Raw genomic sequence first — 16,904 nt, 5'->3', positions numbered from 1 at the left:
CATGAGGAAAGTGGTGTTCTCTAACAAGCCCAGCTGTATGAAGTGTGGCTAGTACTTGACGGGAGATACAGGCCCATAATTGAAGTCTTAGCCTTGATGAAAGGCCTTGACAGTGGGAATAGAAAAGAGAGATACGTAAGTGAAATTTTAAAGGAAGGTTTGACAGGACATAGTGGCAGTGGATATGTGATGGAGGGTAGGGTCAAATTTCATAATGCCTTTCTTCTTTAAACCAACTTGGACTAAAATAAATAAAATCCCACAAGTAGGAAAACAGATTTCCTTTACCCTCACTTCTAATCCTACTTCTTTTGTCCATGTAAATTAGATAACACACTGAGGGAGTAGTGTGCCTCTCTGTTATTTATTTTTATATCCCCCATGAGATCAGCTTTTATTGAACTCCCTTCCTTCTTATGGCTTTGTTATGCTTCTGAGAAGGAAGGCTTAAAGACTTGGCACTCACGGAGTTTGGTAACTGAACATTGATTGCTTAATAGAACAAGACTTTTAAAAACAAAGCAGAAAAAATTGAGCAATACTTTTTCAATCGATAGTATTTATAATTTTCATGTTATCAATGTAACTTCTTAGAAAAAAGTTCATTTTAAAAAACTGGTTAAGTGAAATAATATTTCCTTCATGTTGTTTTTGTGAAGAAATTCAACTGAACAATGAGAATAATTGTAATTGTGTGTCCAGGGTATTGAGAATATTGAATTGTGTGTGTCTCCAGATGATTTCAAAGCCAGTTTTTTTTTTCCAGGATTGCAGCATTCCAGAGATAGAACTTTGCCCACAGTCTGACCCAGCGTGTTGTCCTATCCATATACAGCGAGCAGTCCCCAATTTGGAAGAGCTGAATATCCCCAAATCTGTGTCCTTCACTGTGAAGTCAGGAGTGTATGTATCAGTTTCTCATTATTACAGTGATTGATGGCCACCAAATTTAACTTTTTACTTCAAATTTCAGTGGGTGACATACTTAGTTAATTTTATTTATGCCCCTGGATACTCGAGATAGACCATTGCAGGGATTAAAACAGATTCTGTCTTCCTTTGGATCCAATTAAGTCTTTGATGTAGGACTCACAGGAGCAGATAGAGATCCTCAGACATAGTTCTTGATAGATGCATTCATCATGTTTTCATCCACCAAATTTTGGGACTGAGAAATAAAAGCATGTCCCTGGCCTAAATATCTGGAGCTTGAACTAATTCAAGAGTGTCTTGGCGCCGGTAGTTACTGAGTGCCTCAACAGTGCTGGACACGTGTTGCTTTTTTTGTTTATTGTATTCCTGCGAGGTAGGTAGAGCGACTCATTTTATAAATGAGGAATTATATGATTTGTTTCAGGCTACCAGCTTGTAAGCATGGGTCTGATAGCAAGCCTTTCTGATTGCAAAGGTATCTTTTGGACTATGGGTGTGACTGAGCTGAGTCTTAATTTAGTTCCAGATTAGCTTGAATCACAAATCTGTGATGCCTTTGCAACATGGATTCCTTTTCTGTCTTTCACTCTTTTTTATCTGCTCTGATAATCGTTGGCATAGATATTTGGGGGGGTCACTGTAGGACATCTTTCTTCGTCTCTCCCAACCACAGATTACAACTGTGGGCAGACCCAGTAATTGATCCTGTCCATGAGCTATGTCTGTAATTACCAAGTTTAGTTACAAGGTAGGTGGGTCTTTTGGGAATCTCATTTCAGATACTGTTTCTGCAGCAGCCAATTGAACTGATTATTGATTCTAAAAATGTGGGTCAAACATGTAAAATGCCTTGATTGGGTGGAAAAAAAAAAAGATGTAAAATGCCTTGTGGAATCCCACCTCTGATTGCCCCATTATAAAAGAAAAAAAAAAAATATATATATATACATATATATAGTGGAATTTTTTTTCCTTCCAGTTATATTGTGCTTGAATCAAAGGTGTCACACCTCCTAAATATTAGAAAATTCTAAGAAAAGTAATACATACCGCTTGGAGTACATATAATAGACTTACAGTGTTTGAATATGAGTACTGAGTAACGCATTAACTCTTGTTATACGCTGTCTAGTGAAGTCATTTCAAATGTGTTTTACTGGTTGTAATTCTGCTTTTTTTGTTTTGGTTTTTTGGGTTTTGTTTGTTTGATAGCCCTTTTTACTTTTAACTGTTACAAGACCAGACTAAAGTGTTCCTATTATATTTTAACAAACCATTCATTTCTTATTTAGTTGGCTTGCCTACCCGGATATTAATTTTAAGGGGCAAGCTACAGTTCTGGAGGAAGACCATGGGCTCTTTGAGATTTCTGCCACAGAAATGAAATCATTGCATCCACTTCAAATGGTAAGCAAATTTAAAAACTGGCATTTTCCCATGAATCTAAAATAACCATGGTGGGATTGCTTATGCATCTCTATCCTGAGAAAAGACTATGTGTACTATTGGATCAGCAATCTATACATGATTTTTCTGTACCTCTATATCATAGAGAATATCTGTGTGAAAACATTTTAATGTTTTCTAGAACACAAATGCCTGAATTTACTTTGTGCTAAGTTTATTACAGTGCATGCAGTTTCCTTAGAAGTACTGTTCTGTGAAAATTTTGAATACAGTTCTGAATTTTTTTTGATGCTTATTAGAAAACCACTTTTTTAATTATGATTTTCCATCACAGTAATGAATGATAAGCTCAGCATTAATAATAAATGGACAGTTCTGTGAGTGGTTGCTTTCTTAAAGATAAGTGCATACAGTATTTTTGCTGCAAACATTTTTTATTTGAGGGCAAACTCTTCAAATAAATGTTAGCTATGTGGCAAACTGTTTTTGGTTGTTCTGTGCCTTTAAAAAATAAAAACCAGGAAAAACTAAGAAATTTTAAGAAATACCACAGTGTGGAGTAGCATTAAAAACAGGAAATTCTGGAATTAGGTTGTGTGGGGAAGGGGTTACCTTTTATGCTCTACAACCTTGAGGTCACAAAGATAGTTAAGTATGATAAAAAGTGTTATTGGAACTTGGAAGGGGACGCACTCTAATTTAGAAAGCCTGAGCAGTTGTCCGGAGGAAATGAAGGGTCAGTGGTTTGGAAATCTACCCTGCCAAATGAGATGTTTTAAATCTAGCAACTCCACTTTGTTTCTTGGGACACTCTGCAGGGGGGGGATTAAATCTTTACTCACTCATGTGTGCTTAAGGACTAAAAAGTTCAGTTTCCTTCCTTGTAATGGTTTTAATCTGGAAAGTGTATTTTAAAGATTTCTTGCCCCACCTACATCGATGAGCCGTCCGACTTGTTTTTGACTATTGTAGGGTTCTGTACTTCAATTTTAAAATTTACCACAACTTAAAGTTGGCTGGTATATAACCTTTAACTAATCTTTTTTTTTTTTTGTATAACCTACATATGTCACTTAGTTACTTTCAAATATTCCAAATGTTTCTGTATCTAATATTAAAATTTCTTATCTTAAGGGTGGACTGAAAGTGGAAATGCCTATGAACTTAAAGGTAAGTCTTAAAAATGGTCTTTTATAGCAGGCTAAAAAGCTTGAGTGTTAATCTTTAAGTATTTTGAACTATTAAAGTAAAAAATTAGCAGAATACATGCTAATAATATCTAGCTAGTGGATGTTGGAGAGAAGTGACTGCACGAAATGGCCACTGAGGACTCATGCTGTAAGGGCGAGTTGGGTCAGTGTGCAAGGATGGAAGTCTTGCTGACAACCCAGTCAAACACGATAAACACCTACTGCAGGATGGAAAGGTGATAGGTTTGATTTTTGATTTTTGGGGGAGGGGGCGGTTGAGGTGGCACCTTGACATTCTAGTGGAGGTATCAGACGTTTGGGAATAATGCTCACAAAGGAGATGAAGGATGATCAGAAGAAGGGGTAGGTAGCTCCTGTCAGAGAGATGGCAATTTGTAAGTATAAGTATCTGAAGGGAACAGTAGAGGGAGTGAAAACTGGAGCAGTAGTGGCACCAGGATTAAGCACATTTTGGGAAAGAAAAGGAAATGGAATTATAAAATGTGTGTGAAAAGAGATGGGAAGAAAACCAGTGCAGTGATTAAAGATGCAAACAGACCTCTGCTTGACGAGGTTACAGCACTTCCAGAGGCAGGCATGGGAAGGATTCATCCGTCCTTCTCCTGTCCTGCAAAACAAGACACAACTCCTCCAACCCTCCCATTTCTGGGGGCTTCCTCATTGATCGAATTGACCACAATGCTCTTAATCACATAGGTGGAATCTTTTAAAACTTGGTATCTGAGTGTATGTAATACATCTTGGCTCCTTGTTGGAGTTGTATATACCCAAGTTTAAACAAAGACTTACTGCCTGTATTCCACTTGTAGAGATACTGTTTTGGTCTGGGGTATGGTCAGAAGTCTTCAAAGCTCCCCACGTGATTCTGATAACACGCAGCCAAGGTTTTCGAACCAGTGACCTGAAAGATGCAGAATTAGCTCTGACACTTTCTGAGTGACTCCTGTCTCAGTCTCTTCAGGTGTGACAGGCTCGGTTTTCCTTGGACGTTTGCAGTTTGACAGGTTGTAGCGGTATATGAATGAGATAGCTATCATAGATGGTCAGATCAAGTTTCTAGACGTTAGTGATGGCTTACTCGTCAAAGAATTACTGCTTCTTAGTCTGATTAGGTTCAGCATATGTAGAAAGTATTAAATAAAACTTCACTTCAAATACAGCACCCTGTGAAAATTTAGTATGTAGAAAACAGGAGCAGTACTATGTATTTTTTTCAGTTGTATAATGTTACCAACTTTTGGAGACAGGGAAGCTATAGCTTGTTCAGTGTGTTTAAGCATGGGGCCTTTGTTCGCCGGTGTACACCACGTATGCCATCAGCCACAGATAGGAGCGGGGGTAGAGTGTGGATAGATGAGTGCCGTTACCACCATTTCTACATACTAAGGGCCGGCAGGTCATACTTGGGAAGTAAAGAGCACCAAAAGGGTGGAAGAGGCATACTTGTGCCAATCCAAATTTGAAGTAAATGAAATGCTAGGAATGGATTTCCCACTATACTTACCCCCACCCATATGAATCCAGTATCCAAAAAAAAAACCATAATTTTTTCAATCACTTCTTCTTATTAGAAAGTTTTGAATTCAGATTCAGGAATTTGCGTATCTATTTCTTATCAGTGAATAGCAACTGCCATAGAAGCAGTTAGTGTTATAAGAAGCAGCTGTGTTTTCTCAATTCAGTAGATAATTTATTATTGTGCCCTAGAACCTCTATAGAGAGTTTTTATTTCTAAGAGGGGAAATTCAGGTAATTATAAGGCAGGTCTGTATTAAATTCCAAACAGAGAGCTAAACTTAGCTAATTTAAGAATCCTTTATAAGACAGTTTTTGTCCTGTGAGATGGCCCTAGAATTTGGGTAACCAGAACAATGTATTCATATTTGACTATATTATTAGAGAAATATGCTATTAAGATAGTTTATCTTTATGATAATAACTCACATATTCCTTGTGACTATCAGACAGCATGCTATATTGTAAATAAAAAGGACAGTGGTCCCTGGCCCCTATTCATGTCTTTAGTCTCACTTAAGTAAATGAGTTTTGTGTCTATGCCAAAAAACGAGCATGTTAAGTAATTTTCTTTCATATCTTTCAGGTTATTATTTATGAAAAACCCCACTTCCATGGACATGCCAAAGAGTTTAGTGAACACATAGATTCTGTCCCTAAGTTTTTAAAAAATAATGGGGATTTTCATGGAATTGGATCAATCCGTGTCATAGGTGGAGTGTGAGTATTATATTTACAATATTTGATTTAATAGTCTATTTTTTGAAGATGACAAAAAATGTGCCAAGCCAAGCAAAAACAATGTGTCTTAATTTAAAAATATTACATCCCTTCTGGAAGATACTGTAAAATAAAAAATATTAGTCACTGATCGCTTTTCTGTGAACTCTTGTCTTAGAGATTTTGAGGTAGGTTAAACGTAGAAAATGGTTTCTCAAACTTAAAACACTAAGTATTCTAAACACAATATAGAAGATAAAAATTACAAAATAAAATTATTTATTCATTTATTTATTTTTACAAATTTTGAACATGAATGAGAGCCCCACTTTTTATTCTCTATCCTGTGGATCTTAGTTGACCTTCTGTGCTGAGGATCTTGGCAGTGAGTCCTTCATTAAAGAAGTAGCCTGGGTTGTGTGTTTCCCAAGTCAAGGATTTTTAACACTGGTTACCTTCTGGCCCTGTACTGTTTTTGAGGAGCCCCCCAACTACCTCTCAGTATAAACCCGATTGTAACCAATCATTGCTACCATCCTGGTCTCAGTCAGCAGTTTCTGGGGCGGGTACCCCAGAAAATCTGTGACTGCATTGGGATGTGCCTTTGTATTTGTATCCTGGCAGATAAAAATCAGAAGAAGCTTTCTTCATAGCTTATTTGCCATTGTCAACCCAGTGCTAGAATTCCTCTAGAAACATTGTTGGTCTCTTTTTTGATATGATAGTTTATTTGGGATATTGGTTCATTTTAACTTAAGTATCGGTGTCTCATTACTTGCAGTAACATCGTAAATCTTGTTCATGCTATTCTAGCAAAAGATGCAGCTAAAATATTTTATTCATAGGCATTAAATGACTGGCCTAAGATCACTCAAGAATCTACATTTAGAGATAAAGACTTTGCAGTTTCTGGCAAAGTGATGGCTACACTAGCCAAAATAGAAATAAAAGAGACTATGCCATGTATTAGATATGTAGGACATATCCAAAATTGGTCTGACATATTGGTAATCATTTAATTCTTTATCTTTCAATTTAAAAAAATTATTAGGCCCTTGAAGAACAAATGTGTTTTGGATAAATTTTTATTGTGTCTTATTTATTTGCAATCTTCTCTAATCTGTGAACACATACCCTTCTTGTTAACCCTGCTAAATATTTTTTCCTTTTCTTCCTTTTGGGATCTGAATGTTTTTCCCATTAACTAGATTGTGATTTGCATTGTTTTCTGAGTTTTTTGTAATTATTTTGTAAAAATTTTAAGAAAATATTATCGCTTGTAATACAACATACACACTTTATTATATGACAACTGTAGGAGAAAAGTATCATATCCCCATTTAAAAGTGAACAGTTGAGGGGCACCTGGGTGGCTCAGTCGGTTAAACATCTGACTCTTGATTTCAGCTCAGGTCATGATCAGAGTCGTGGGATCAAGTACTGCGTCGGGATCCCTGCTCAGCCCAGAGTCTGCTTGTCCCTCTCCCTCTGCTCCCCATCCCCTGGCTCGCATATGCATGGGCACACTTTCTCTCTCTCAAATAAGTAAAACCTAAAAAAAAAATAAGTGAACAATTAACTTCATTTTTTTACTACTTCTACCATTTTTCACTTTTGTTAACTGTTTATCTACAGGTAGTAGGAACTCATCTCTGTCCCATCTTGAGAAATCTAGGGAAAGTGAGGTTGACGTTTCCTCATTTTTCTCAGATAACATCTGTTTTTAAATATCCCAGATGTATATATAAATTGGTTCTTAGACAAAACTTAATCTATTAAAAAGAGCTGAGCAGATTTTTGAACTGTTGTCATGTAATAATTTATTAATCTGTCTTTAATATTAAGGTCTTCTATATATTTTATTCTTTTTCCCATTCAGGCTTTTTAAAGGCATGTTCTGAGTAGCCACATCTATATAAATGAAAGCCACATTTAGAATTTGGAAGTTTTCTTGTCCAATTCATCTTCACATAATAGTTTAAGAATAAAATAATGTTAGTCTTTTTACATATTACAAATCTACTAAGATGTATAAAGTATTTATTCCAACTCATGTGGACCCCCTCTTCCCGTGTCATATACACACCTACGTGGTAAAGGCAAGGAGGGGTTCATGATTGCTGAGTGGCTACTGTTAATTTTGTACCCTGTGGAAACAAGTTTTGGAGTAGTTTTTTTTATTTTCTCAAAACAATAGTAGTCAGCCCTACCCAGCTTCATTTGTCAAGCCCCAGAATTCAGAAGTCCCCAACCCAGGAGCTCAAAATAGTCATCCTAGAACCTCCCCCATTGGAGGGGGTCCCATTCTAACAACACAGTGCCTTAAAAGGCAGATTGAAGCGGGTCAGCATGTGTTATGAACCTTCTGTGCCCACATTACATTCATTAGCTACTGTGAATCATTCCATTAAAAATAAGTTTCATAGAGAAGCTTAATGACTAATGGTGTTTATCAGTGTGTTGTACTGATAGTTTTCGATTAGAAGTCAAGAAACCTGTGTCCCAAGGGGCTCCTGGGTGGCTCAGTTAAGTGTCCAACTCTTGATCTCAGCTCAGGTCTTGATCTCATGGTCACTTGAGTTCAAGCCCTGAATTGGGCTCCATGCTGGGTGTGGACCCTACTTTAAAAAGAAAAAAAAAAGAACACCTGTGTCCCTGGAAAGTACTCTGCCACAGTGCTTCCTTTTGCCATTATCACCACTGAGGAAATGGTGGGAGCAACACTGCCCACTTGTAAACAATTACAGAAGTATTCTTATGTGTAGGCCACCAGGGCTAACGCCAGCCCATTTGCATTTCTCTTTGCTAAACCCACCGGTAATATGTCTTAGATCTGAAACCCAGTGAGAGGTTCCTTTGATTTAAAACCTAAATAAATGCTAAATATAGTAATCAGATTCTGTGATTCCAGAAGGGCTTTGTCAGTAAAATAAGAATAATTATCTTTGAATCTCAAAATGGGTTTATAACTTTTCTTATTGGCTATTTGTGCTTTCCATTATTTTTTACTTGGCAGACTGTCCTTTGACCACGTTGAGATGTGGTATCAGGTCATACCACAACTATTTAGTGAGCATTGCTCTATTGCAGTCCTGTAACAGTTAACCTTTTGTTGGGAAGAGCCTCCAAATTATAAAAGCTATTGATCCATGAAGCATAAAACATCCGTCTGTCTTTATAAATGGTAACAAAACAAATGTGTTGCTTTTTTAAAATATGGTGGTATACAACTAGGTGCTTTATCATGATTTTCTCTCTTTTTTTTTAATTAATCTTATTAATGGCTCAATTGGATGTCCTTTGTATTTCTAGGTGGGTTGCCTATGAAAAAGAACATTTTAAAGGCCAGCAATTCTTGCTTGAAGAAGGAGATTTTGAAGACAGTAATGCCTGTGGGGCATTAAGTGGCCCCATCTTGTCTTTCCGGTTCTTACAAGCTGTGAGTTAGCATCGTTATTCTTAATTTTCAATTGGTTTTCTACGCATGAAAATCAGACATGAGTTGTGATAGAACATGAGGTTATAAAATGTTTGGAATACCTGAAAGCATTATGCTGAACTGCTTATGTGGTTTTTCTGCTTTTCTTAATGGCTAAGATGATTACAGAATACTTGGGTTAACTTTTCATCCGTCAGTTCCATAAGTATTTGTTGATCGCCTGCTTCGTGAGCTGGATTGTATCAGATGTTGGTGATACAGTGACCAGAGTCTCCATCCTTGCTTTTCAGAGCTGGCAGCCTGTAGGGAAAATAGTACTTTTATAAATGCTTGATAATGTTTGACTATGATTGGATTAGGCACAAAGTACTCACCAGAGAAAGGTCAATTGCTCCCACTTGGAAAAGAGAGGAAAAGATAACAGTTGAACAAAATTTCAGGTTCAAGAGTTGGCCAAATGGAGAGGTTCCAGGACGGACTGAAGGGGAAAGGTGTAGGTGCTGTTTTATCAAGAGATTAACATATGAAAAGGCAAGGATGTGAACCAGTGGTTCTCAGCTGGAGGTGACTTTACCTCACTGCATTTAGCAGTGTCAGGAGACATTTTGGATTGTTGTGACTTGGGCGGAAGGGGGAGGGGAGTTGTGATACTGACATCTAGTGGGTAGAGGCCAGGGATACGGCCAAACCTCCACAACTCACAGGACAGCCTTCTCACAAGATGTCATTAGGTCCAGGGGTGCCTGGATAGTGCAGTTGGTTAAGCGTCCAACTCTTGGTTTCTTTCGGCTCAGGTCATGATCTCAGGGTCATGAGATCGAGCCCCACATCGGGCTCTGCACTGAGCACAGCAGAGTCGGCTTGAGCGTCTGTCTCCTTCTCCCTCTGCTTCTCCTGCTTGTGCGCGCACATGCTGTCTCTCTAAAAATAAATAAATCTTAAAAAATAATGTAATCAGGTCCAAAATGTTAACAGTGCAGAGATTGAGAAACCCTCACATAAGTGAAATTGGTGTGTTTGGGAAATGCAGTTAAGTCAGGATATTAAGCAGAACTTTGGGAAAATGAAACCAAGAGCCAGATAATGAAGGGCCTTTTATGCATATAGAGGAGTTCAGATTTTTTTTCTTGATTTGACCTTGAGCCCGTGATGGATTTTAGGCCTAGTGAGCAAGATTAGATTAGAAGCTTTGGAAGATCTTTTTGGTGACTCTCGAGAAATGGCTCGGGGTGGAGGAGGTAAGTCTGGACATTACAGGACTCCAGGTGGAGGTTGATGAGGTCATTGAGAAGAGGAGATAAATGTTAAGAGAGTTCTGCAGGATATCACTGCTTATCAAATGTTGCTCATTTTCCTGACCAGCGCTAGAGAATTTTTAATGTGTTCAGAGGGACATACTTTCTTAGGATTCAGGATTTACCACTGTAGTCTCTTTCCAGAGTAATCTGTATCCATATAAACTCTATAAACTATCTGGAATATGTTTCCAAAGCCCTCTTCGAAGGAATTGATAAGTGAAGAGTGATTAGGGGGCCCATCCAGACTTAGAGTGAGCACAGGTTGGTTGTGTGCTCTGGCCCTTCAGGTTTTTGTCTGTTGGGGCCCTTCACCTGGTCAGGCAGGAAGGGCCAGAATGGGAGAAGCAGCACAGGGAACAATGGAGCATTTTTTTTTTTTTTTTGTGAATGATCTTTGTTAGTAAGAAAGCGAGTTGGAAACCAATTCTACCTAAAAGACATAACTTTTAAGGTATTTAGTCCACAGTCCTATTATACAAGGACCACGGATTTTTTCTCTACGTAGCCATTCCTTACTTGACCACTAAAGGCAAGCAAGACAAAACAAGATAAACCCTCATCTTTTATTTTAGGTCTTCCTGACTACATGCATTCAGGGAACTATGGGTCACTCAACAGGTAGAGTTGACATAAGACATCTTTTCCCCATACAGATTCCCCTAGTATCCCTAACCTGGGAAGGAATGAAGCATTACATGTAAGATCTAAGTTGAAATAATATAAAATAAACAAGAGGATAGATAGAAAAACTGCATAATACAATGCAGTTTTCTAATGTCCTGGCTTCATTATGCAGAACACTCTGGATCTACTAAAGTCAAATTCTGGACATGTTCCTTAGGGATAATGTAATCTGTGTCACAGAGTACTTGGAGAAGACAATGGTAAATACGTTTCTAATTCCAAATGAGTCAGGCAGATATATAATGACTTTGAGTTAACTTTTTTTTTTTTTAAAAGGAGAGGTCCAGGAAAATATAGGAGTATTTAGACTCCAGGGATTAAAAAAGGAATTTTTATTTCTTGACTTCCTCGATAAAACTTTCTTGGTATGCTTATTTTTTCTCTGTTTTATATTAGCTTAACTTTTGGATCTGCTTTTATTAAGATTTTCAGTCTTGGGACCTCTTTTCAGATCTTTGAAACCACGTGGTATGCGATGGGAGATCATTATTTCTTCTAAATTAATGGGTATACCAGATCTCCATTGGTGTCTCATATTACTTTGTCCACCAGAGGGTTATAGCACAAGAGCTCCAGGGCAGATCAGATCTGCTGCAGGGTTTTATGGAATTTAAAAACACCCAAATTACTAATCCTTAAAAAGACGTATCTTTGGTCCTGAAGCATCTGCTCATTGGTTTTTTCTGACATTGGGGAGTTCTGTACCAGAGACTATTCTAAGCTATCTAGATTTTCCCTTGGATATAAGTGCTTTAAAAATAGAAAGCAGAGTACAGATTTGAGATTGTTTCATCATTATTCATTCTTAGGCAACAGAGCTTCACTTAAATCTGTGTGACTTTCAAAATTACTTAATTGTGCCTGATAAAGCAGGGATGCTAGTAACCTGGAAACCTCATTGTGCTTACCGTGGACATGACTCTAAGTGCCTGTTGCAGTCATCTCCTGAACAAGGCACTTAGAAGTTTTGGTTTTGGGTTTTGTAGTTTTTTACATGTTTTATATCACACTTCATACATGTGATCCCTAGAGATTTAGCCCCGGGTGACTAGATTTGGCTTAGAGTTAGAGCCCTGCCCAGCAGGGACACCATATTGATGGTAACTAGTCAACTAGATCAGACACTGTGTATTTGGTAGGTTTGAGTGAAAAATGCAGAGGGAGTGAAAACCAGGAGAATGGCTCAGAAAGGTACTTAGAAAAAGATAGAGGGCAAAAGCTATAAGGCAAGGAAAGCCATGAATAAACAAAAGCAGATGTAAAGAAGAGAGTGATGCCACTTAAGAGGCTCCCCTCGCCCTCGGCCAGGTCTCTGGGAATAGCAGGCAGAGTAGAAAGGATACAAACTCAAGTCACGTGAGTAAATGTGTTTGTGAAATCGTCTGCTGCCAGCTCTTGTACTTGGCGCTGGGTCCTGTGATAGCGGATCCCGCCTTCTCTGCTCACCTCTAGCCTGCACTGTTGCCAAGCAGCCCCCAGCCTGCTTCCCAGCTCACTCTCCCACAACCCACACAGTAGGACTTGTGCAAATCATTGCTCAAGTAAAGTACATCACATCATAACACAAGTTATTTCTTAATGAAAGGGCACAGACACAGCACACCTGCACATGTCCGTATTTATCTCTCTCTGTCTTTGTCCCATTTTACTCCAACACATCGTAATGACCCTTGGCATTTCAGCTTGTCCTCGCTCCCCTATTCCTGCAGCCCTCATGGGGAGTAGAGAACAGTTGTAGGGGCCGAAGAAGTAAAAACAGATGGAGCATTTCGGAGTCACCAGAGTAGGGGAGGGGAGAGGTCCATATAATTTTGTGAGAACTGCTGAAGACCCTCCCATTGCAGTTGGGCCTGATTGGATAGTGGCTGTTGACAGCGGTTCCTGCCCAGGACCCAGACAGGGCCCCCTTCAGCTCATCATCATGTTGGATCCTCACAACCACCTTGAGCTAGTTATGTACTTTCATGTGACAAGAAACAGGCATGTTCAGGTTCTTCAGGTGATGGAAGTTTATGTTGTCGGGACAACCAGGTTTGCTGGTGTGGCACCCAGGCTGTAAACGTATTTCATTAGGAAGGCTTGCCCTGGGGACTTTAAGGCAAATCACTTATGGGCTATTAAAGCCTTGATTGAAGTGATTTATATATTTATATATACATATATTTATATCTGCAAAATAGGTCTGTGTCAAAATAGATATAGATATGTGTGTGCATACATATGTATATGTGTGCATGTGTATGCATATATATTATGTGTATATATGTAAAATCAGGCTTTAAGGGAGCTCAATAATGATAAAAACTACAAGTGTTTTGAGAATAAAGTGTTATGTTAATAGAAGGATGGATGGTGACAGTGAGGTAAAAAATTCACCCAGTCCTCATTTTTTTCTTTAAGAACCATGTGAAAGGTAATAAAGGTAACACATATCCTCAGGTTCCAAAGGTTTGCTGTCAAGGAGAAATTAAAAATATAATTATGGGTTATGAATTATAATAAAGATCTCAGGTAAAAATCCTTTTTCATCTTTTATCCTAAAGTCTCAAATGAAATTTGATCCAGTTATATGAACACTTTTTAAATCCTTCGAAGCTGACAAGTAAGTAGTAAATGAGAAAATTATTTTAAGTGTATTTTCCCTCTTCTTATGGAAGCTTTGGTTTTTGTTTTTGACACTGTTTTGCTTGTTCATATAAAATGAATGTTTATCCTAGAAATCTTCTTTTCTTAGATTAAATTTATTTTATATATATATACATATATATATTTAAGATTTTATTAATTTGAGAGAGAGAGCACAAGCAGGGAGAGTGGCAGAGGGAGGGGGAGAAGCAGGCTCTCCACTGAGCAGGGAGCCTGATGTGGGCAGACGCTTAACCAACTGAGCCACCCAGGTGCCCCAAATTTATGATATTTTTAAAGGGGAGCGAAAATTGATGTTGTTGAGACTTACAGAAGTTGATAACATTTTCCATAAGTCTAAAACTTACTTACAAACAACAAAGTAGTAGGGACAGAGGAAGAGATTTTTTTTTGTTGTTTTTTTTTTTTTTTTTTAAGATTTTATTTGAGAGAGAGATACAGCACAAGTCAGGGAGGGCAGAGGGAGAGGGAGAAACAGGCTTCCCACTTAGCAGGAAGCCCAAAAAGGGGGCTCCATCCCTGGACTCTGAGATCACAACCTGAGCTGAAGTCAGATGCTTAACCAACTGAGCTACCCAGGCGCCCATGCTGCTTTTTTTAAAAAATAATGTATTCTGTGTTCTCCAATTAAAAAGTCTATTATAAAGAGTTGAAAAAATGTAGGTTAAAATTGTTCAACTTCCCTGGATCCAAAGATAACCACTCTTGGGTTTTTTTCCTAGTAGTCTTCTTTTATGACATGTTGGGTTTTTTGGTTTTTGGTTTTTGGTGGGTTTTTTTGCATGCTTATGACCTTACCAGGTTTATAAGTTTGCGTTTTTGTCCTGTTCTTTCATCTTATCTGACAGTGATTAAGAGCTTAGGGTAGATAAGTAGATAAATTTGGACTCAAATTCAGTCTCTGCCCCTCAGTAGCTGTGTTAACCTCAGACAAATTACTCCCTTTCCTTAGCTGGAAAATAAGAATGATAGTAATATAATCTCATGTGGTAGTTCTTTTGGAAATAGGCACATGAAGCTCCTGGTCAGTAGTATCGAATGTACTGTTAGCTTCTTCTTAATTATATTCCATCAAGGGGTAGGTAAGATGCATAAAGGTTTATGTTTATACATCGTTTGGGCATTTACACTGTTTACAGCTTTTCAGTATTATAAAAAAATGCATCTTTGCATATAAATTGCCCATCATTTAGTTTTAGGAAATTTTTTCTAGTTCTTAAAAAAAGAATTTCAACAGTATCAGAGTTAATATCAGTCTTTTAAAATGTATTTCTAAATTATTTTCTAAAATAGCTATCCAGTTTATATTTCAACCCAGCAATGTTCTCAGACAAAACTGGATTTTTAGATTCTTCTTATTTTAAAAAGTGAAATTGTATCTAATGGTTTTAATTTGAATTTCTTTATTTTTACTGGTGAAATTGGACATTTGCTTACTTGTTTGTAATGCTTATCTTTTTTGTGAATTGTGTCTTTTGCTGACTTATCAACTTGAGTCTTAAATTTTTTCTGGTATTTTTGTTTCAAGTATATTATCTAACTATAAAAATGTTAAAATTTTCCCCTCATTTTATTTTTTTAATCTTTTGTCAAGGAAGTTTCATTTTTTCTTTTACATTTAAGCTTATAAAATCCTCTTCCACAAAATGCCAATCACACATTGTATGTTAACTGTATTTCATGTTGTGGCGTTTACTCTTTAGGCACAAGTGAAACTTTTAGTTCTTTAGTTTCTTTATAATTAGTGTAACATAAATAGCCTGTAAATCCCAGAAATTTACCAACTCTTGATTAATTTGCACTTATATATAAAAATGTTTCCTTGATTAAAGTAAATTCAGACTTTTTTTTTTTTTTTTAAGATTTTATTTATTTAACAGAGAGAGACATAGCGAGAGCAGGAACACAAGCAGGGGGAGTGGGAGAGGGAGAAGCAGGCTTCCCGCAGAGCGGGAAGCCCGATGTGGGACTCGATCCCAGGACCCTGGGATCATGACCTGAGCCAAAGGCAGACGCTTAACGACTGAGCCACCCAGGCACCCTAGACTTTTTTTTTTCTTTAAACTATTGAAGAGTAGTCACTATTAAGATTGTTTCCAGTTCCATTTAAAATTTTCCCTGGAGTTATTTGTGTGAAATTATCCCAAGTATGTGAAAATTGTGCTAAGATATTGCAGTCTATAAAACAAAATCCATATGTTTTCCTTACCTTTCCTCTTCCTCTTTTTAGAATTTTATAGAATCTTCTATCACACTGTTTGAATCTGACCTAGAAAGTGGGAAGTTTATTGACATTACAAATCAGGAAATTTCTGACTTGGAAGAAGTCGGCTTTGGCAGTGAAACAAGATCCATTCACGTTAAAAGTGGAGTGTAAGTTGCCTCCCATTCTGGGAACCTTGAGAGGTTCTTTGGTTTTAAAATTGTTGGTTGCTCGATTCTGTATCACCTCTGTTCTTTTTCCCTTTCCCACCCGCCCCTACTAGATGGGTTGCCTACCAGCAGAAGTTCTTTTGTGGAGAACAGTACATTCTAGAGAAAGGGAAATACAAATGCTTTTTTGACTGGGGAGGATCAAATAATATAATCATGTCAATACGACCTATCCAGCTGGTGAGTTAAGAATGATGACCATAACCAATTCCAGAGCATATAATGGCATACACTTGACTATGTGAAACAGGCTTTTTCAAAGTGAAACTGCTGGATTATGTTATGTGAATATATAGAGAAAATGAAATAGCATGTGTATTTTCTTAGACTGTATAGGGAGCTAGTAGTAGGTGGTATGAGCGCATTAATGAGATGACTGTGATTTGATCACTTCATTCATTTAACAGAATTTATTTCATGCTTCATATGTCAGGCACCACTGATCACTGGAGATACAAGATGAATAAGATTGCCCTGACGGGCCTCGGTCTCTTAGAGGACATTGATGTGTAGGTGATTGATTGTGGTAAGATTAGTGAGGAGGTGGAGTGTGTAGGCAGTGCTGGGGGAACCAGTGAAGGAGCACTCAGAGCCTGGGAGTTGGGCACATGACACTCC

At 37.7% G+C, this 16,904-nt stretch overlaps 1 protein-coding gene across 1 annotated transcript in view; it reads left to right on the top strand.

Moving 5' to 3' along the window:
• Positions 1-16,904, top strand: part of CRYBG3 (crystallin beta-gamma domain containing 3) — a 106,809-nt gene that overhangs the window by 55,621 nt on the left and 34,284 nt on the right. Inside the window, exons 8-14 of the mRNA XM_081798213.1 lie at positions 767-903; positions 2,226-2,340; positions 3,475-3,510; positions 5,653-5,786; positions 9,099-9,225; positions 16,084-16,226; positions 16,340-16,466. Of these exons, the coding sequence (XP_081654339.1) occupies positions 767-903; positions 2,226-2,340; positions 3,475-3,510; positions 5,653-5,786; positions 9,099-9,225; positions 16,084-16,226; positions 16,340-16,466 (819 nt within the window). The remainder of the gene's footprint in view (positions 1-766; positions 904-2,225; positions 2,341-3,474; positions 3,511-5,652; positions 5,787-9,098; positions 9,226-16,083; positions 16,227-16,339; positions 16,467-16,904) is intronic.

This window comes from Leptonychotes weddellii, chromosome 1, assembly GCF_054177405.1.
Source record: "Leptonychotes weddellii isolate Sample4059 chromosome 1, ASM5417740v2, whole genome shotgun sequence".
NCBI classification, from domain to species: domain Eukaryota; kingdom Metazoa; phylum Chordata; class Mammalia; order Carnivora; family Phocidae; genus Leptonychotes; species Leptonychotes weddellii.
Note: the sequence above shows the minus strand (reverse complement) of the source record. Positions and strands in the feature narration are given on the sequence as shown.